Source organism: Oncorhynchus gorbuscha, unplaced genomic scaffold (assembly GCF_021184085.1).
Source record: "Oncorhynchus gorbuscha isolate QuinsamMale2020 ecotype Even-year unplaced genomic scaffold, OgorEven_v1.0 Un_scaffold_915, whole genome shotgun sequence".
NCBI lineage: Eukaryota > Metazoa > Chordata > Actinopteri > Salmoniformes > Salmonidae > Oncorhynchus > Oncorhynchus gorbuscha.
In genome coordinates, this window is record NW_025745878.1 from 199,558 (window position 1) to 221,608 (window position 22,051).

Below are 22,051 nucleotides of genomic sequence, written 5' to 3' on the forward strand. Positions count from 1 at the left end.
ATATAGAGGGGAGAGACAGACATATAGAGGGGAGAGACTGTCAGCCTCTGTCCAATCGATGGTCATCATCCCCATTCAAGGTCATAAATCTTTATTAGCAACGATGCTCAGAGCTATCGGAGCCTAATCAGTAAGAGCCTTGTAACAATGTATTTATAGGAACGATATGTCTTTCTCTCTTTCTCTCTCACTCTGTCGGTCTTCCTCTCTGTCTGTCTTTCTCTCCCACTCTCTGTCTTTCTCTCCCACTCTCTGTCTTTCTCTCCCACTCTCTGTCTTTCTCTCCCACTCTCTGTCTTTCTCTCCCACTCTCTGTCTTTCTCTCCCACTCTCTGTCTTTCTCTCTCTGTCTTTCTCTCCCACTCTCTGTCTTTCTCTCCCATTGTCTTTCTCTCCCACTGTATTTCTCTCCCACTGTATTTCTCTCCCACTGTCTTTCTCTCTCACTCTCAGTCTTTCTCTCTCACTCTCAGTCTTTCTCTCTCACTCTCAGTCTTTCTCTCTCACTCTCTGTCTTTCTCTCCCACTCTCTGTCTTTCTCTCCCACTCTCTCTCTTTCTCTCCCACTCTCTCTCTTTCTCTCCCACTCTCTCTCTTTCTCTCCCACTCTCTGTCTTTCTCTCCCACTCTCTGTCTTTCTCTCCCACTCTCTGTCTTTCTCTCCCACTCTCTGTCTTTCTCTCCCACTCTCTGTCTTTCTCTCCCACTCTCTGTCTTTCTCTCCCACTCTCTGTCTTTCTCTCCCACTCTCTGTCTTTCTCTCCCACTCTCTGTCTTTCTCTCCCACTCTCTGTCTTTCTCTCCCACTCTCTGTCTTTCTCTCCCACTCTCTCTCTTTCTCTCCCACTCTCTCTCTTTCTCTCCCACTCTCTCTCTTTCTCTCCCACTCTCTCTCTTTCTCTCCCACTCTCTCTCTTTCTCTCCCACTCTCTCTCTTTCTCTCCCACTCTCTCTCTTTCTCTCCCACTCTCTCTCTTTCTCTCCCACTCTCTCTCTTTCTCTCCCACTCTCTCTCTCTTTCTCTCCCACTCTCTCTCTTTCTAATAATAATAATAATAATAATAATATAATAATAATAATAATATATGCCATTTAGCAGACGCTTTTATCCAAAGCGACTTACAGTCATGTGTGCATACATTCTACGTATGGGTGGTCCCGGGGATCGAACCCACTACACTGGCGTTACAAGCGCCATGCTCTACCAACTCTCTCTCTTTCTCTCCCACTCTCTCTCTTTCTCTCCCACTCTCTCTCTTTCTCTCCCACTCTCTGTCTTTCTCTCCCACTCTCTCTGTCTGTCTTTCTGTCTTTCTCTCTCTCTCTCTGTCTGTCTTTCTCTCTCTCTCTCTGTCTTTCTCTCTCTCCTTGTATCTGTCTTTCCCTCTCTCTCCTTGTATCTGTCTGTCTGTCTGTCTGTCTGTCTGTCTGTCTGTCTGTCTGTCTGTCTGTCTGTCTGTCTGTCTGTCTGTCTGTCTGTCTGTCTGTCTGTCTGTCTGTCTGTCTGTCTGTCTGTCTGTCTGTCTGTCTGTCTGTCTGTCTGTCTGTCTGTCTGTCTGTCTGTCTGTCTGTCTGTCTGTCTGTCTGTCTGTCTGTCTGTCTCTTTTTGGCTCTGTCCCTGGTTCGATCACTCACTCACTCACTTTCTGTTTTTGTGTGTGTGTGTGTGTGTGTGTGTGTGTGTGTGTGTGTGTGTGTGTGTGTGTGTGTGTGTGTGTGTGTGTGTGTGTGTGTGTGTGTGTGTGTGTGTGTGTGTGTGTGTGTGTGTGTGTGTGTGTGTGTGTGTGTGTGTGTGTGTGTGTGTGTGTGTGTGTGTGTGTAAATGCTGAATAAAGTAAAAGTGTTTGGACTGACTGACGTCTTCATAATATCCAGTAACACAGAGAGGGAATAGGAGTCCTGGTCTATCTGATATGGTGTTAACACTGAGAGGGAATAGGAGTCCTGGTCTATCTGATATGGTGTTAACACTGAGAGGGAATAGTAGTCCTGGTCTATCTGATATGGTGTTGACACTGAGAGGGAATAGGAGTCCTGGTCTATCTGATATGGTGTTAACACTGAGAGGGAATAGGAGTCCTGGTCTATCTGATATGGTGTTAACACTGAGAGGGAATAGGAGTCCTGGTCTATCTGATATGGTGTTAACACTGAGAGGGAATAGGAGTCCTGGTCTATCTGATATGGTGTTAACACTGAGAGGGAATAGGAGTCCTGGTCTATCTGATATGGTGTTAACACTGAGAGGGAATAGGAGTCCTGGTCTATCTGATATAGTGTTAACACTGAGAGGGAATAGGAGTCCTGGTCTATCTGATATGGTGTTAACATTGAGAGGGAATAGGAGTCCTGGTCTATCTGATATGGTGTTAACACTGAGAGGGAATAGGAGTCCTGGTCTATCTGATATGGTGTTAACACTGAGAGGGAATAGGAGTCCTGGTCTATCTGATATGGTGTTAACACTGAGAGGGAATAGGAGTCCTGGTCTATCTGATATGGTGTTAACACTGAGAGGGAATAGTAGTCCTGGTCTATCTGATATGGTGTTAACACTGAGAGGGAATAGGAGTCCTGGTCTATCTGATATGGTGTTAACACTGAGAGGGAATAGTAGTCCTGGTCTATCTGATATGGTGTTAACACTGAGAGGGAATAGGAGTCCTGGTCTATCTGATATGGTGTTAACACTGAGAGGGAATAGGAGTCCTGGTCTATCTGATATGGTGTTAACACTGAGAGGGAATAGGAGTCCTGGTCTATCTGATATGGTGTTAAAACTGAGAGGGAATAGGAGTCCTGGTCTATCTGATATGGTGTTAACACTGAGAGGGAATAGGAGTCCTGGTCTATCTGATATGGTGTTAACACTGAGAGGGAATAGGAGTCCTGGTCTATCTGATATGGTGTTAACACTGATAGGGAATATGAGTCCTGGTCTATCTGATATGGTGTTAACACTGAGAGGGAATAGGAGTCCTGGTCTATCTGATATGGTGTTAACACTGAGAGTGAATAGGAGTCCTGGTCTATCTGATATGGTGTTAACACTGAGAGGGAATAGGAGTCCTGGTCTATCTGATATGGTGTTAACACTGAGAGGGAATAGGAGTCCTGGTCTATCTGATATGGTGTTAACACTGAGAGGGAATAGGAGTCCTGGTCTATCTGATATGGTGTTAACACTGAGAGGGAATAGGAGTCCTGGTCTATCTGATATGGTGTTAACACTGAGAGGGAATAGGAGTCCTGGTCTATCTGATATGGTGTTAACACTGAGAGGGAATAGTAGTCCTGGTTTATCTGATATGGTGTGTTTTACACAATGCTAGGTATTCTTACACCCGGGAGAGAAGTGAACTATGACAGGGTGAATTATGTTTTTACATAACTCATACCCAACATACCGAACATTCATGTACAATGACACACCCAACGGCATACACATAATATGTATATGTGCAAAAGCACATAAAATAAAACTTACACACACACACACACACACACACACACACACACACATACATATAACACAGCCCTACACACACACACACACACACACACACACACACACACACACACACACACACACACACACACACACACACACACACACACACACACACACACACACACACACACACACACACACACACACCCCCCACCCCTCCACCCCCTCTTACCAGGCAGGGTGGGCAGCCTGCAGGTGTTAGGTCCAGATGTGCCCTGGTCTCCAGGTGAATGCTTCAGTTCCAGGTCACTGTGCAGGTTGAAGAACTGGCTGTACCTCCGGTATATCAGGTACTTACTACCACCTCTGGTCCTTACCTCCATCACAAAACGCTGCCGGGAGACAGGGGGGGGACCAGGGAGAGAGCAGGGAGGGAGGGAGGGGGAGGAGGAGGGGAACAGGAGGAGGAGGAGGCGAGGAGAGCAGGGAGTGAGTGAGTGAGTGAGTGAGTGAGTGAGTGAGTGAGTGAGTGAGTGAGTGAGTGAGTGAGTGAGTGAGTGAGTGAGTGAGTGAGTGAGTGAGTGAGTGAGTGAGTGAGGGAGTGAGGGAGTGAGGGAGTGAGGGAGTGAGGGAGGGAGGGAGGGAGGATTCTTACATGAGCTTTTGAGATGCTTTTCACACCATTCTTAGCGTTTAAAGCGTTCTCACCATTCTAACTCATGGGTTGTGTGGTCAGTGTTCACCAGCATACAGAGACACACTTACATAATAGTCGATGAAGCCCTTTTTCTCCTCAATGTCTGCGATGGTGGCACTGATGGGAATGTCATGTGGAAGCTGGTCAAAATCACTGAGCGAGAGGAGAGGAGAGGAGAGGAGAGGAGAGGAGAGGAGAGGAGAGGAGAGGAGAGGAGAGGAGAGGAGAGGAGAGGAGAGGAGAGGAGAGGAGAGGAGAGGAGAGGAGAGGAGAGGAGGTGAGGTGAACTAAGAAGTAAACAAATGCTTAGGTGACGTTCAGCTTCAAGACGTGCTGTATGACGTCACTAATATATACAAACATGGATTGGGAAAGAACCCTGGGGGTTATAGAACATCAGCAACATATCAGACAGGTTAGAGCAGTCCAACCGCAGGCTGATGTACAGGGCTTCATGGCACCGAGAACTCTCTCTCTCACACACACACACACACACACACACACACACACACACACACACACACACACACACACACACACACACACACACACACACACACACACACACACACACACACACACACACACATACATATATATACACACAGCCCTACACACACACACACACACACACACACACACACACACACACACACACACACACACACACACACACACACACACACACACACACACACACACACACACATATATATATACACACAGCCCTACACACACACACACACACACACACACACACACACACACACACACACACACACACACACACACACACACACACACACACATAATAATAATAATAATAAACACACACACACACACACACACACACACACACACACACACACACACACACACACACACACACACACACACACACACACACACACACACACACACACACACACACACACATACACATACATACTGCACCTGTGGTGCGAGGAAACACACGTCATAGCGTACACACTCGCATTTATGTAGGGTGAATGTTGCAAAAGGAGTCACTCTGGTGACTATTATGGAATTTAGTTTAGTTTCAAATTCACAATCGTGACAGATGACTGTTCTAGAAAGATTGGAAACGCGCTGCATACATTATAGAAGAATAGGTTCCTACCACAGATAAAAGGGGAAATATCTTCGCTGTTACTATTCCATTGCCTAGTTACTGGCTAAATGCCCAATCTGGCCCTCACATCATGGCCACCTAATCTTCCCCTGTTCCCAGTTGGCTCATTCATCCCCCCTCCTCTTCTCACTTCTCAGTCGATTTAACTGGTAAAATAAGGGTTACATAAACGCACATTAACAACAGTTCTGGAATCAGAAGTTCACATTTCCTAACAGTCCTATGCTGCCTTCAACAACCGCTGTCACCACTAGCCTCGTAACTCACCTCTCGTCTCGTAGTTGCTTGGGCAGCGTCGACATGTTGATGGAGACCGGGCCGATTGAAGAATGAAACTTTCGGATGGATTTATCAGAACACAGTACAGTCGCCTCTCACTTCAACCCTCCTTCGATGAACAGAAACCTGAACTGAAAATCCGCTACAGACTCGCAAAGTGGTTTCATGGAGCGGAACGAACGCGATCAGAAGGCGCAAACAGGCGACAGAGCGGAACGTGTGCAATCAGGAAGCCAAAATCAAGTTCCCCAAAATGATTAGGCTACACGCAGCGCCCGTTTCTGAAGTTTGCTGAGGTGGATGGGGAGGGAAACGGTGTCTTGTTGTTCTCGAGCCTCTTAACAGAGAATCAAATAAAATGCAGATGCAGATGTAAACTTGCTAGGTTAAAATAGGTTAAAACGCACACACATATATCTCCCTCTCTCACTATTGCTCTCTCGACTACTGTGTGGGTTCGTTCAAGCTTGAAAAGTATGTCAATTACAATGCAACTGGCAACATCAGGCATTGTACAATCATGCAACTGGCAGAGTAAAATAGCCACTAATTGATAAATGGACCATGTATGTTGTATGTCTTCTGTTGTCTGCAGATAGAATGCTTGGCCTCAGCACCTGTTCTTCAATCTGCCCTCATAATAAGGGAAGGATCCGTTGAAGACACTATCTAATCTGAGGCCTTTGGCCCCCAGTTGTAACATGTAGTCGATTCCTTTTCACTAGATGTCAGAGAAGAGATCAGTACAGGGTAGAAGAGAGCAGTACAGGGTAGAAGAGAACAGTACAGGGTAGAAAAGAGCAGTACAGGGTAGAAAAGAGCAGTACAGGGTAGAAGAGAGCAGTAAAGGGTAGAAGAGAACAGTACAGGGTAGAAAAGAGCAGTACAGGGTAGAAGAGAGCAGTACAGGGTAGAAGAGAGCAGTAAAGGGTAGAAGAGAGCAGTAAAGGGTAGAAGAGAGCAGTACAGGGTAGAAGAGAGCAGTAAAGGGTAGAAGAGAGCAGTACAGGGTAGAAGAGAGCAGTACAGGGTAGAAGAGAGCAGTACAGGGTAGAAGAGAGCAGTACAGGGTAGAAGAGAGCTGTAAAGGGTAGAAGAGAGCAGTACAGGGTAGAAGAGAGCAGTACAGGGTAGAAGAGAACAGTAAAGGGTAGAAGAGAGCAGTACAGGGTAGAAGAGAGCGGTAAAGGGTAGAAGAGAATGGTACAGGGTAGAAGAGAGCAGTACAGGGTAGAAGAGAGCAGTAAAGGGTAGAAGAGAGCAGTACAGGGTAGAAGAGAGCAGTACAGGGTAGAAGAGAGCAGTACAGGGTAGAAGAGAGCAGTACAGGGTAGAAGAGAGCAGTACAGGGTAGAAGAGAGCAGTACAGGGTAGAAGAGAGCAGTACAGGGTAGAAGAGAGCAGTACAGGGTAGAAGAGAACAGTAAAGGGTAGAAGAGAGCAGTACAGGGTAGAAGAGAGCAGTAAAGAAGAGAGCAGTACAGGGTAGAAGAGAGCAGTAAAGGGTAGAAGAGAGCAGTACAGGGTAGAAAAGACAGTAAAGGGTAGAAGAGAACAGTACAGGGTAGAAGAGAGCAGTAAAGGGTAGAAGAGAGCAGTAGAAAGAGCAGTAAAGGGTAGAAGAGAGCAGTACAGGGTAGAAGAGAGCAGTACAGGGTAGAAGAGAGCAGTACAGGGTAGAAGAGAGCAGTACAGGGTAGAAGAGAGCAGTAAAGGGTAGAAGAGAGCGGTACAGGGTAGAAGAGAGCAGTAAAGGGTAGAAGAGAGCGGTACAGGGTAGAAGAGAAGGGTAGAAGAAGCAGTACAGGGTAGAAGAGAGCGGTACAGGGTAGAAGAGAGCGGTACAGGGTAGAAGAGAGCAGTACAGGGTAGAAGAGAGCAGTAAAGGGTAGAAGAGAGCAGTACAGGGTAGAAGAGAGCATTACAGGGTAGAAGAGAGCAGTACAGGGTAGAAGAGAGCGGTACAGGGTAGAAGAGAGCATTACAGGGTAGAAGAGAGCGGTACAGGGTAGAAGAGAGCGGTAAAAGAAGAGAGCGGTACAGGGTAGAAGAGAGCGGTACAGGGTAGAAGAGAGGTACAGGGTAGAAGAGAGCGGTACAGGGTAGAAGAGAGCAGTACAGGGTAGAAGAGAGCAGTAAAGGGTAGAAGAGAGCAGTACAGGGTAGAAGAGAGCAGTACAGGGTAGAAGAGAGCGGTACAGGGTAGAAGAGAGCGGTACAGGGTAGAAGAGAGGGTACAGGGTAGAAGAGAGCAGTACAGGGTAGAAGAGAGCAGTACAGGGTAGAAGAGAGCAGTACAGGGTAGAAGAGAGCAGTACAGGGTAGAAGAGAGCGGTACAGGGTAGAAGAGAGGGTAGAAGAGAGGGTAGAAGAGAGCAGTACAGGGTAGAAGAGAGCAGTACAGGGTAGAAGAGAGCGGTACAGGGTAGAAGAGAGCGGTACAGGGTAGAAGAGAGCAGTACAGGGTAGAAGAGAGCAGAAGGGTAGAAGAGAGCAGTACAGGGTAGAAGAGAGCGGTACAGGGTAGAAGAGAGCAGTACAGGGTAGAAGAGATGGTACAGGGTAGAAGAGAGCAGTACAGGGTAGAAGAGAGTACAGGGTAGAAGACAGCGGTACAGGGTAGAAGAGAGTACAGGGTAGAAGAGAGGGTACAGGGTAGAAGAGAGCAGATGGGTAGAAGAGAAGTACAGGGTAGAAGAGAGCAGTAAAGGGTAGAAGAGAGCAGTAAAGGGTAGAAGAGAGCAGTACAGGGTAGAAGAGAGCAGTACAGGGTGGAAGAGAGCAGTAAAGGGTAGAAGAGAATGGTACAGGGTAGAAGAGAGCAGTAAAGGGTAGAAGAGAGTGGTAGGGTAGAAGAGAGCAGTAAAGGGTAGAAGAGAGCAGTAAAGGGTAGAAGAGAGCAGTACAGGGTAGAAGAGAGCAGTACAGGGTGGAAGAGAGCAGTAAAGGGTAGAAGAGAGCAGTACAGGGTAGTAGAGAGCAGTAAAGGGAGAAGAGAGCAGTACACGGTAGAAGAGAGCAGTAAAGGGGGAAGAGAGCAGTAAAGGGTAGAAGAGAACAGTAAAGGGTAGAAGAGAGAGAGGAGGAAGGAAAGAGGGGGAGAAAGAGGGGGAAAGAGAGAGGAGGGAGGAAGAGAGAGGGGGAAAGAGAGTGGTGGGAGGAAGAGAGAGGGGGAAAGAGAGGGGGGAGAAAGAGAGAGGAGGGAGAAAGAGAGAGGGGAGAAAGAGAGAGGGGGAGAGAAAGAGAGAGGGGGAAGAGAGATGGGGAGAATGAGAGAAGGGGAAGAGAGAGAGAGGGGGGGGAAGAGAGAGGGGAAAGAGAGAGGAGGGAGGAAGAAAGAGGAGGGAGGAAATGAGATGGGGAGAGAGAGGGGGAAAGAGAGAGGAGGGAGGAAGAGGGAGGGGGAGAGAGAGAGGGGGAGGAAGAGAGATGGGGAGAATGAGAGAGGGGGAAAGAGAGGGGGAAGGAGAGAGGAGGGAGGAAGAGAGATGTGAGGGGGGAAGAGAGAGGAGGGAGGGGGAGAGAGAGGAGGGAGGAAGAGAGAGGGGGAAAGAGAGAGGGGAGAGAGAGAGTGGGGGGAAAGAGAGAGGAGGGAGGAAGAGAGATGGGGAGAGAGAGGGGGAAAGAGAGAGGAGGAGGAAGAGGGAGAGAGAGAGGGGGAAGAGAGAGGAGGGAGGAAGAGAGATGGGGAGAATGAGAGAGGAGAGAGAGAGAGAGGGGGAGAGAGGGAGGAAGAGAGATGGGGAGAAAGAGAGGAGGGAGGAAATGAGATGGGGAGAGAGAGGGGGAAAGAGAGAGGAGGGAGGAAGAGGGAGGGGGAGAGAGAGGGGGGGGAGAGAGAGGGGGAGGAAGAGAGATGGGGAGAATGAGAGAGGGGGAAAGAGAGAGCGGAGAAAGAGAGAGGAGGGAGGAAGAGAGATGTGAGGGGGAAAGAGAGAGGAGGGAGGAAGAGAGAGGGGGAAAGAGAGAGGGGAGAGAGAGAGAGGGGGAAAGAGAGAGGAGGGAGGAAGAGAGATGGGGAGAGAGAGGGGGAAAGAGAGAGGAGGAGGAAGAGGGAGAGAGAGAGGGGGAAGAGAGAGGAGGGAGGAAGAGAGATGGGGAGAATGAGAGAGGGGAGAGAGAGAGAGGGGGAGAGATATGGGGAGAGAGATGGGGAGAAAGAGAGAGGGGGAAAGAGAGAGAGGGGAGGAAGAGAAATGGGGAGAGAGAGGGGGAAAAGAGAGAGGAGGGAGGAAGAGGGAGGGGGAAAGAGAGATGAGGGAGGAAGAGAGATGGGGAGAGAGAGGGGGAAAGAGAGAGGGGGAAAGAGAGAGGAGGGAGGAAGAGGGAGGGGAGAGAGAGAGGGGGAAGAGAGAGGAGGGAGGAAGAGAGATGGGAGAATGAGAGAGGGGGAAAGAGAGAGCAGAGAAAGAGAGGGGGAAAGAGAGAGGAGGGAGGAAGAGAGATGGGGAGAGAGAGGGGGGAAAGAGAGAGGAGGGAGGAAGAGGGAGGGGGAGAGAGAGGAGGGAGGAAGAGAGAGGGGGGAGAGAGAGATGGGGAGAAAAGAGAGGGGGAGAGAGGGGGGAAAGAGAGAGGGGGTGAGAGGAGGGAGGAAGAGTGAGGGGGAAAGAGAGAGGAGGGAGGAAGAGAGATGGGGAGAGAGAGGGGGAAAGAGAGATGGGAGGGAGGAAGAGAGATGGGAGAGTGAGTTTGGGGGAAGAGAGCAGAGAGGGAGGAAAGAGAGATGGGAGAATGAGAGAGGGGGAAAGAGAGATCAGAGAATGAGTCCACCACCCAAAGAGACAGAGGGGACAAGACAGAGGAGGGAGGAAGAGGGAGGGGGAGAGAGAGAGGGGGAAGAGCAGAGGAGGAAGGAAGAGATGGGAGAATGAGTGGGGGAAAGAGAGAGCAGAGAAAGAGAGGGGGAAAGAGAGAGGAGGGAGGAAGAGAGATGGGGAGAGAGAGGGGGAAAAGAGAGGAGGGAGGAAGAGGGAGGGGTGGAGAAAGAGACTGGGGGAGAGAGGGGGGAAAGAGAGATGGGGAAAAGAGAGAGGGGGTGAGAGGAGGGAGGAAGAGTGAGGGGGAAAGAGAGAGGGTGGGAAGAGAGGTGGGAAGAGAGGGGGAAGAGAAAGAGAGATGGGGAGAGTTGGGGGAGAAAGAGAGAGAGAAAGTACATAGTCCGTATGTCCATCTCCTAACTTCATATCTACATCAGTTATTCAGGCATCTTGTAGAGGGAACAGTCAGCAGTGTACACTGAATGTACAAAACATTAAGGACACCAGGGGAAGTTAGGATCCCTGTCACTTGTTAAATCCACTTCAATCAGTGTAGATGAAGGAGAAGAGACATGTTAAATAATCATTTTTAAGCCTTGAGTCAATTGAGACAAGGGTTGTGTATGTGTGCCATTCAGAGTGATTATGGGCAAGACCAAATATTGAAGTGCCTTTGAAAAGAGTATGGTAGTAGGTGCCAGACGCAGTGGTTTGTGTCAAGAACTGCAACGCTGCTGGATTTTTCACGCTCAACAGTTCCCCGTGTGTATCAGGAATGGTCCACCACCCAAAGGACATCCAGACAACTTGACACAGCTGTGGGAAACAGAGTCAACATGGACCAGCATCCCTGGTCCTTAATGTTTTGTACACTCAGTGTGTGTATGCTTGTGCATGTATGTGTGAGAACATTGTATGTGTACATGCATATATCCTTGCCAATATCTGGGCATTTAAAGAGATGACAGAGGACATTTCGATTCCCTCTATATTCTCACACTGTGTGGCCAACTGACTACACAGACAATTTGAAACCGAGTGTTTGTGTGTGTCGTCAAATCCCCGTGATGAAATGTAGATATGTATTTGGACACAAGTGGTGAAGCCCATAATAGAAACACACACTAGACCCATAGCTTGGCTGTTCCAAGCTTCAGACATCCAAGTGTGTTTTTAACACCAAGGTCACATCAGTTGGTGTGAAGCAGAGAAGTGAGAACATTTTGCGTGCGTGCGTTCAGTGAGTGAGTTCACACCCAGAGAAGCAGAGAAGTGAGAACATTTTGTGGGATTCACAGAGAAGTGAGAACATTTTTTATACTTCCCTTTTCACATATACATTATTAGAGAAGTTGGTGAACATTTTGCATGGATTCAAATTACTTCACACCCAGAGAAGAAGAGAAGTGAGAACATTTTGCCGGGATTCACTATTACTTCACACCCAGAGAAGCAGAGAAGTGAGAACATTTTGCCGGGATTCACTATTACTTCACACCCAGAGAAGCAGAGAAGTGAGAACATTTTGCCGGGATTCACTATTACTTCACACCAGAGAAGCAGAGAAGTGAGAACATTTTGCCGGGATTCACTATTACTTCACACCCAGAGAAGCAGAGACCAGAAGAGAACATTTTGCCGGGATTCACTGTTACTTCACACCCAGAGAAGCAGAGAAGTGAGAACATTTTGCCGGGATTCACTATTACTTCACACCCAGAGAAGCAGAGAAGTGAGAACATTTTGCCGGGATTCACTGTTACTTCACACCCAGAGAAGCAGAGAAGTGAGAACATTTTGCCGGGATTCACTATTACTTCACACCCAGAGAAGCAGAGAAGAGAAGTGAGAACATTTTGCCGGGATTCACTATTACTTCACACCCAGAGAAGCAGAGAAGTGAGAACATTTTGCCGGGATTCACTATTACTTCACACCCAGAGAAGCAGAGAAGTGAGAACATTTTGCCGGGATTCACTATTACTTCACACCCAGAGAAGCAGAGAAGTGAGAACATTTTGCCGGGATTCACTATTACTTCACACCCAGAGAAGCAGAGAAGTGAGAACATTTTGCCGGGATTCACTATTACTTCACACCCAGAGAAGCAGAGAAGTGAGAACATTTTGCCGGGATTCACTATTACTTCACACCCAGAGAAGCAGAGAAGTGAGAACATTTTGCCGGGATTCACTATTACTTCACACCCAGAGAAGCAGAGAAGTGAGAACATTTTGCCGGGATTCACTGTTACTTCACACCCAGAGAAGCAGAGAAGTGAGAACATTTTGCCGGGATTCACTATTACTTCACACCCAGAGAAGCAGAGAAGTGAGAACATTTTGCTGGGATTCACTGTTACTTCACACCCAGAGAAGCAGAGAAGGGAGGCCCCATGGAATCATCCCTAAATATATTCTACTACAGAAGAACATAAAAGGTCAAACCTAAGAGGTGAAGATAGATTATGTCCCAGCATGTTATAATGTAAAACCTAAGAGGTGAAGATAGATTATGTCCCAGCATGTGTTAAACTCTTAGAAATAAAGGTGATATGTAGAACCTTAATAGGAGAACCCTATTAATCAACCCGTTTTGGTTCCAGGTAGAACCATTTTGGTTCCAGGTAGAACCATTTTGGTTCCAGGTAGAACCATTTTGGTTCCAGGTAGAACCATTTTGGCTCCAGGTAGAACCATTTTGGTTCCAGGTAGAACCATTTTGGCTCCAGGTAGAACTCAGGTAGAACTCTTTTGGCTCCAGGTAGAACTCTTTGTGGAAAGGATAACCCTTTTTGGTTCCAAAAAAGGTGCTGCCAAAGAACTCTCTTGGAACCCTTTTTCTCTGAGTGTACAGTTCTAACTAGACCTTTTCTAACTCCTTTGTAGATGGTGTTATGTGATGATGAAGTATGGATTTTAGGGCCCATACTAAACATAGTATGCAACACCAGAAAAGCCTGTGTGTGTCAGTCAGTCCATGTAGGCTACATCCATCTCATACTGTACTTCAAGATCTCTCTCTCTCTCCTTTCTTCTTCCCTTCATCCCCTCTCGAGGTCTCCATGTTACCAAGGTAACGGAGTTTCAACATCGAGGGCCATGCGTGTCGGTCGAGTGTTCCCGTTAGATAGACTGTGTATGGCATGTTATTTGCTTTGGCTTGGTATTGTAATCCAGACATGTCCACTAAGACATGAAACCACAGGGCCTCAGACACGCTCACAATATACACACTGAGTTGTAACTCATATCTCACCTGTCATGGGGTGTAAACGCTCCACCTGCTGCTGAAAAGCACATGGACTATTTAAAACTGAGCTGCTTTCACTTCTCTCTCTCTAGAAGAGTCTTTTCATCTGTCTTTCTGTCTCTGCCTTGCCCTTGATTAACCCTCTATCCTTCCGTTGGTCCGTCGTCTCCTTATTTAACACAGACAGACTTACGTTGCTGTTTCCATTTCCCCCTCTCTGCCTCCCTCTCTGCCTCCCTCTCTGCCTCCCTCTCTGCCTCCCTCTCTGCCTCCATTTCTGCCTCTCTCTCTGTCTCCCTCTCTGTCTCCCTCTTTGCCTCCCTCTCTCTCTCCATTTCCCCCTCTCTGCCTCCCTCTCTGTCTCCCTCTCTGCCTCCCTCTCTGCCTCCCTCTCTCTCTCCATTTCCCCCTCTCTGCCTCCCTCTCTCTCTCCATTTCCCCCTCTCTGCCTCCCTCTCTCTCTCCATTTCCCACTCTCTGCCTCCCTCTCTGCCTCCCTCTCTCTCCATTTCCCCCTCTCTGCCTCCCTCTCTCTCTCCATTTCCCCCTCTCCGCCTCTCTCTCCATTTCCCCCTCTCCGCCTCTCTCTCTCCATTTCCCCCTCTCTGCCTCCCTCTCTCTCTCCATTTCCCCCTCTCCGCCTCTCTCTCTCCATTTCCCCCTCTCTGCCTCCCTCTCTCTCTCCATTTCCCCCTCTCCGCCTCTCTCTCTCTGCCTCCCTCTCTCTCTCCATTTCCCGCTCTCTGCCTCCCTCTCTCTCTCCCTTTCCCCTCTCTGTAGCATGTCCATACTTCAGGAAAGTGCTGATGCAGGGTAATGCAATAGATGGGGAAACAGCATGATGAACAGAGAGAAGGAATGGGGGAGTCAGGGAGGGAGGGAAACAGAGAGAATGAATGGGGGAGACAGGGAGGGAGGGAAACAGAGAGAAGGAATGGGGGAGTCAGGGAGGGAGGAAACAGAGAAGAATGGGGGGAAGGGGGGAGACAGGGATGGGGAGGAGGGAAACAGAGAGAAGGAATGGGGGAGTCAGGGAGGGAGGAAACAGAGAGAAGGAATGGGGGAGTCAGGGAGGGAGGAAACAGAGAGAAGGAATGGTGGAGTCAGGGAGGGAGGAAACAGAGAGAAGGAATGGGGGAGACAGGGAGGGAGGGAAACAGAGAGAAGGAATGGGGGAGTCAGGGAGGGAGGGAAACAGAGAGAAGGAATGGGGAGTCAGGGAGGGAGGGAAACAGAGAGAAGGAATGGGGGAACAGGGAGGGAGGGAAACAGAGAGAAGGAATGGGGGAGACAGGGAGGGAGGAAACAGAGAGAAGGAATGGGGGAGACAGGGAGGGAGGGAAACAGAGAGAAGGAATGGGGGAGACAGGGAGGGAGGGAAACAGAGAGAAGGAATGGGGGAGACAGGGAGGGAGGGAAACAGAGAGAAGGAATGGGGGAGACAGGGAGGGAGGGAAACAGAGAGAAGGAATGGGGGAGACAGGGAGGGAGGGAAACAGAGAGAAGGAATGGGGGAGACAGGGAGGGAGGGAAACAGAGAGAAGGAATGGGGGAGTCAGGGAGGGAGGGAAACAGAGAGAAGGAATGGGGGAGACAGGGAGGGAGGGAAACAGAGAGAAGGAATGGGGGAGTCAGGGAGGGAGGAAACAGAGAGAAGGAATGGGGGAGACAGGGAGGGAGGGAAACAGAGAGAAGGAATGGGGGAGACTAGGGAGGGAGGGAAACAGAGAGAAAGAATGGGGAGACAGGGAGGGAGGGAAACCGAGAGAAGGAATGGCGGAGACAGGGAGGGAGGGAAACAGAGAGAAGGAATTGGGGAGTCAGGGAGGGAGGGAAACAGAGAGAACAAAACAGGAGGAACAGGGGAGGTCAACCAATATGAAGAGGGAGAGAGGTGGGGAGAGAGACAGACAGACAGCTGTGGCCCAGGATTTTTACTCTCTCTTTGTGTCATAGCGAGTATGTCTGGGATATTACACACACATACACACCTTTGACAGTGAGCAGCCACAGAGAGATGGATCTAGCTCTGCTGGCCTTGGTTGCTAGCAGCTGGCAAGAAAGACTGATAAATATAGTCTGAGGAAGATGAGAAGGACGAAGCAAGGGATGAGGGGAAGTGAGAGAGAGGGGGAGCCTTTTAAAGAGATTGAGGGAGAGATAAAGGATAGAGAGATACAGATTGATAGGGGGAGATGGGGAGAGAGATACAGATTTACAGAGGGAGATGAAGGGAGAGATAAAGGAGAGAGGTAGAGAGAGATACAGATTGACAGGGGGAGATGAAGGAGAGAGGTAGAGAGAGATACAGATTGACATGGGGAGATAAAGGAGAGAGGTAGAGAGAGATACAGATTGACATGGGGAGATAAAGGAGAGAGGTAGAGAGAGATACAGATTGACATGGGGAGATAAAGGAGAGAGGTAGAGAGAGATACAGATTGACATGGGGAGATAAAGGAGAGAGGTAGAGAGAGATACAGATTGACATGGGGAGATAAAGGAGAGAGGTAGAGAGAGATATAGATTGACAGGGGGATGAAGGAGAGAGGTAGAGAGAGATACAGGACAGATGAAGATGGACAGATAAAGGAGAGAGGTAGAGAGAGATACAGATTGACATGGGGAGATAAAGGAGAGAGGTAGAGAGATATATAGATTGACAGGGGGAGATGAAGGAGAGAGGTAGAGAGAGATACAGATTGACAGACGGAGATGAAGGGAGATATAAAGGAGAGAGGTAGAGAGAGATACAGATTGACAGGGGGAGATGAAGGGAGAGGTGAAGATACAGGGGAGATAAAGGAGAGAGGTAGAGAGAGATACAGATTGACAGGGGGAGATAAAGGAGAGAGGTAGAGAGAGATACAGAATGACAGGGGGAGATGAAAGGAGAGAGGTAGAGAGAGATACAGATTGACAGGGGGAGATAAAGGAGAGAGATACAGATTAGAGAGAGATACAGATTGACAGGGGGAGATAAAGGAGAAGGAGAGAGGATACAGATTGACAGGGGGAGATGAAGGAGAGAGGTAGAGAGAGATACAGATTGACAGGGGGAGATGAAGGAGACAGGTAGAGAGAGATACAGATTGACAGGGGAGATGAAGGAGAGAGGTGAAGGAGAGAGAGATACAGATTGACAGGGGAGATGAAGGAGACAGGTAGAGAGGGAGATGAAGGAAAAAACAAGGACAAAAAACAAGGACATGTCTAAATGACCCCAAACTTTTGAACGGTAGTGTATATATTATGTAAATAAACCATTTATATACATTTTATATCAGTTCCTTCCAGCTAGGCAGAGAGGGTGTAGAAACAGGCTACCAAGCAGACTGCAGAAACAGGCTACCAAGAAGATTGCAGAAACAGGCTACCAAGAAGATTGCAGAAACAGGCTACCAAGCAGACTGCAGAAACAGGCTACCAAGCAGACTGTAGAAACAGGCTACCAAGAAGATTGCAGAAACAGGCTACCAAGCAGACTGTAGAAACAGGTTATCAAGCAGACTGCAGAAACAGGTTATCAAGCAGACTGCAGAAACTGTCTAAGAACCAGACTGTAGAAACAGGCTACTAAGAAGACTGCAGAAACAGGCTACCAAGCAGACTGTAGAAACAGGCTACCAAGCAGACTGCAGAAACAGGCTACCAAGGTCAGCTGTATTTTATTTGATTACTAGATTTCTTGAGTTATCAGACTATCAGACTATTTTAAAGACTATCAGACTATTTTAAATCAGACTATTTTGAAGGAGTATGCGATCACACTCATTCGGGTCACCTAGCCAAATTCAGCTAGCCGCCAGCAGAACCGAAGAATGTGGAACCCTTGAGCGAAAGAGAGAGAAGGGGGAGAGAGAGAGAGAGAGAGAGAGAGAGAGAGAGAGAGAGAGAGAGAGAGAGAGAGAGAGAGAGAGAGAGAGAGAGAGAGAAAGAGAGAGTGTGAGGTAGAGAGGTAGAGAGTGAGGGAGAGAGTTAGAGAGTGAGGGAGAGAGGTAGAGGTAGAGAGTGAGGGAGAGAGGTAGAGGTAGAGTGAGGGAGAGAGGTAGAGAGGTAGATAGTGAGGGAGAGAGGTAGATAGTGAGGGAGAGAGGTAGATAGTGAGGTAAAGAGGTAGAGTGAGGGAGAGAGGTAGATAGGTAGATAGTGAGGGAGAGAGGTAGATAGGTAGATAGTGAGGGAGAGAGGTAGAGAGGTAGATAGTGAGGGAGAGAGGTAGATAGTGAGGGAGAGAGGTAGATAGTGAGGTAAAGAGGTAGATAGTGAGGGAGAGAGGTAGATATTGAGGTAGAGAGGTAGATAGTGAGGTAGAGAGGTAGATAGTGAGGTAGAGCAGTACATAGTGAGGTAGAGAGGTAGATAGTGAGTTAGAGCGGTACATAGTGAGGTAGAGAGGTAGATAGAGAGGTACATAGTGAGGTAGATAGTGAGGTAGAGAGGTAGATATTGAGGTAGAGCGGTACATAGTGAGGTAGAGAGGTAGATAGTGAGGGAGTGAGGTAGATAGTGAGGAAGAGAGTTAGATAGAGAGGTGGAGGTAGATAGTGAGGGAGTGAGGTAGATAGTGAGGGAGAGAGGTAGATAGTGAGGGAGAGAGGTAGAGAGGTAGAGTGAGGCAGAGAGGTAGAGAGGTAGATAGTGAGGGAGAGAGGGAGATAGAGAGAGGTGGAGGTAGATAGTGAGGGAGAGAGGTAGATAGTGAGGGAGAGAGGTAGAGGGGTAGATAGTGAGGTAGAGAGGTAGATAGTGAGGGAGAGAGGTAGAGAGGTAGATAGTGAGGTAGCAAGGTAGAGAGGGAGATAGTGAGGTAGATATTGAGGTAGAGCGGTACATAGTGAGGTAGAGAGGTAGATAGTGAGGGAGTGAGGTAGATAGTGAGGAAGAGAGGTAGATAGAGAGGGAGAGAGGTGGAGGTAGATAGTGAGGGAGTGAGGTAGATAGTGAGGGAGAGAGGTAGAGAGGTAGATAGTGAGGGAGAGAGGTAGATAGAGAGGTAGAGAGGTACATAGTGAGGTAGAAAGGTAGAGAGGTAGATAGTGAGGTAGAAAGGTAGACAGGTAGATAGTGATGTAGCAAGGTAGAGAGGTAGATAGTGAGGGAGAGAGGTAGATATTGAGGTAGAGAGGTAGATATTGAGGTAGATAGTGCAGGAGAAAGGTATTGAGGTAGATAGTGCGGGAGAAAGGTAGAGAGGTAGATAGTGAGGACAGCAAGGTAGAGAGGTAGATAGTGAGGGAGAGAGGTAGAGAGGTAGATAGTGAGGTAGAAAGGTAGAGAGGTAGATAGTGAGGTAGATAGTGAGGAGAGCAAATAAATGTTTTATTAATAGTAGTGGTTGATTGGTTAGTAATGTTGAGAAAGTAATCGGACCCTAGGGCAGTGTTAGTACGTCATGTCTTGAACCCCTGTCCCTCTCCCATACTCTCCCAAAATAAATGCTAAATAAATAACATTATACACACCATCTAATACGATAGAGGCGTGTGTGTGTGTGTGTGTGAGTGTGAGTGTGAGTGTGAGTGTGAGTGTGTGTGTGTGTGTGTGTGTGTGTGTGTGTGTGTGTGTGTGTGTGTGTGTGTGTGTGTGTGTGTGTGTGTGTGTGTGTGTGTGTGTGTGTGTGTGTGTGTGTGTGTGTGTGTGTGTGTGATATATAAGACTGATAGTGGACACCCCCCTCTCTTACCCTATCTCAACTCCTGCCCCTGTCTCTTTTTCTCCTTCACTTTCTCCCTCACTCTATCCCTCACTCTCCCCATCTCTGTCTCTTTCCAGTGTCTAGTCCCTCACTAGCCAGGTAAGGCTGATCATTGAAAGGTCTGGGTTGTGGGATTGGTTGTCATTGGTTCACGAGACTGGATGTATAATTATTACTAATTCTTATTAATTATTGCAAGCAAATACTGTCTGGTTGGGGTCTGTAGTTAATGCCTTCAAACTCGCAGAAAAATATTGTTCTTTATTCACTTTACGTTGGTTTGTGTTTGGTCATCTTGTGTTAGAAAAGGATTGTTGTTTTCAGAAGTGTTGGACAGGTTGATATGTAGTATGCTGTGAATTCAAACAGCATGTATAGACAATTCTGGGTAGTGACTCTGTGTTCTTGAATGGATGGATGTAGAATTCCATTTTAAAACCTGCAGCTATTCTAAGTCCCAGTTCTGACCCAGACGGAATCCTCAGGATATTTGTCATTCTTAGAATATTCCTGAAACAATGGTTCTAGTATTCTATGGTCTGCTTGGAGATGTCAGTCTACTGTCCACTCAGCCAAAATATGACTGCGTGTGCGACTGTAGACCAAGACACGTGTGTGTGTGTGTGTGTGTGTGTGTGTGTGTGTGTGTGTGTGTGTGTGTGTGTGTGTGTGTGTGTGTGTGTGTGTGTGTGTGTGTGTGTGTGTGTGTGTGTGTGTGTGTGTGTGTGTGTGTGTGTGTGTGTGTGTGTGTGTGTGTGTGTGTGTGTGTGTGTGTGTGTGTGTGTGTGTGTGTGTGTGTGTGTGTGTGTGTGTGTGTGTGTGTGTACATCATAACCACATACATCATAACCACATACATCAGTCACATACATCATAGTCACATACATCAGTCACATACATCAGTCACATACATCATAGTCACATACATCAGTCACATACATCAGTCACATACATCATAGTCACATACATCAGTCACATACATCAGTCACATACATCATAGTCACATACATCATAACCACATACATCATAGTCACATACATCAGTCACATACATCATAGTCACATGCATCATAGTCACATACATCATAGTCACATACATCATACTCACATGCATCATAGTCACATACATCATAACCACATACATCATAGTCACATACATCATAGTCACATACATCATAGTCACATACATCATAGTCACATACATCATAGTCACATACATCATAGTCACATACATCATAGTCACATACATCAGTCACATACATCAGTCACATGCATCATAGTCACATACATCATAGTCACATACATCATAGTCACATACATCATAGTCACATCATAGTCACATACATCATAGTCACATACATCAGTCACATACATCATAGTCACATACATCATAAGTCACATACATCAGTCACATACATCATAGTCACATACATCAGTCACATACATCATAGTCACATACATCATAGTCACATACATCAGTCACATACATCATAGTCACATACATCATAGTCACATACATCATAACCACATACATCATACATCATCAGTCACATACATCATAGTCACATACATCATAGTCACATACATCATAGTCACATACATCATAACCATAGTCACATACATCATCACATACATCAGTCACATACATCAGTCACATACATCATAGTCACATACATCAGTCACATACATCATAGTCACATACATCAGTAGTCACATACATAGTCACATACATCATAGTCACATACATCAGTCACATACATCATAGTCACATACACATACATCATCATAGTCACATACATCATAAGTCACATACATCATACATAGTCACATACATCATAGTCACATACATCATAGTCACATACATCATAGTCACATACATCATAGTCACATACATCATAGTCACATACATCATAGTCACATACATCATAGTCACATACATCATAGTCACATACATCATAACCACATACATCAGTCACATACATCATAGTCACATACATCATAGTCACATACATCAGTCACATACATCATACATACATCATACACATCAGTCACATACATCAGTCACATACATCATAGTCACATACATCAGTCACATACATCATAGTCACATACATCAGTCACATACATCATAGTCACATACATCATAGTCACATACATCATAGTCACATACATCATAGTCACATACATCATACTCACATACATCATAGTCACATACATCATAGTCACATACATCATAGTCACATACATCATAGTCACATACATCATAGTCACATACATCATAGTCACATACATCATAGTCACATACATCATCATACATCATAGTCACATACATCATAGTCACATACATCATAGTCACATACATCATAGTCACATACATCATAGTCACATACATCATAGTCACATACATCATAGTCACATACATCATACTCACATACATCATAGTCACATACATCATACTCACATACATCATAGTCACATACATCATAGTCACATACATCATAGTCACATACATCATAGTCACATACATCATACTCACATACATCAGTCACATACATCATACTCACATACATCAGTCACATACATCATAGTCACATACATCATAGTCACATACATCATACTCACATACATCAGTCACATACATCATAGTCACATACATCATAGTCACATACATCATAGTCACATACATCAGTCACATACATCATAGTCACATACATCAGTCACATACATCATAGTCACATACATCAGTCACATACATCATAGTCACA

The 22,051-nt window shown here is 46.8% G+C and overlaps 2 protein-coding genes across 3 annotated transcripts in view; one reads left to right on the plus strand and one right to left on the minus strand.

Moving 5' to 3' along the window:
• ncf4 (neutrophil cytosolic factor 4) overlaps nucleotides 1–5,927 on the minus strand; it is a 76,980-nt gene extending 71,053 nt beyond the window's left edge. The window contains exons 1-3 of the mRNA XM_046336077.1: nucleotides 5,569–5,927; nucleotides 4,217–4,301; nucleotides 3,684–3,843 (exon numbers count right to left, since the gene is read on the minus strand). Coding sequence (XP_046192033.1) covers nucleotides 3,684–3,843; nucleotides 4,217–4,301; nucleotides 5,569–5,603 — 280 coding nt within the window. The 5' untranslated portion in view covers nucleotides 5,604–5,927. The remainder of the gene's footprint in view (nucleotides 1–3,683; nucleotides 3,844–4,216; nucleotides 4,302–5,568) is intronic.
• LOC124020802 (parvalbumin alpha) overlaps nucleotides 1–22,051 on the plus strand; it is a 74,121-nt gene that overhangs the window by 38,556 nt on the left and 13,514 nt on the right. Inside the window, exon 1 of one of the 2 annotated variants that reach the window (XM_046336078.1) lies at nucleotides 19,269–19,386. The exons of the other annotated variant lie outside the window; for it this stretch is intronic. The gene's annotated coding sequence lies outside the window, so the exon portion shown is untranslated. Of the gene's footprint in view, nucleotides 1–19,268; nucleotides 19,387–22,051 lie in introns of those variants that run through there. 2 annotated transcript variants of the gene reach the window in all.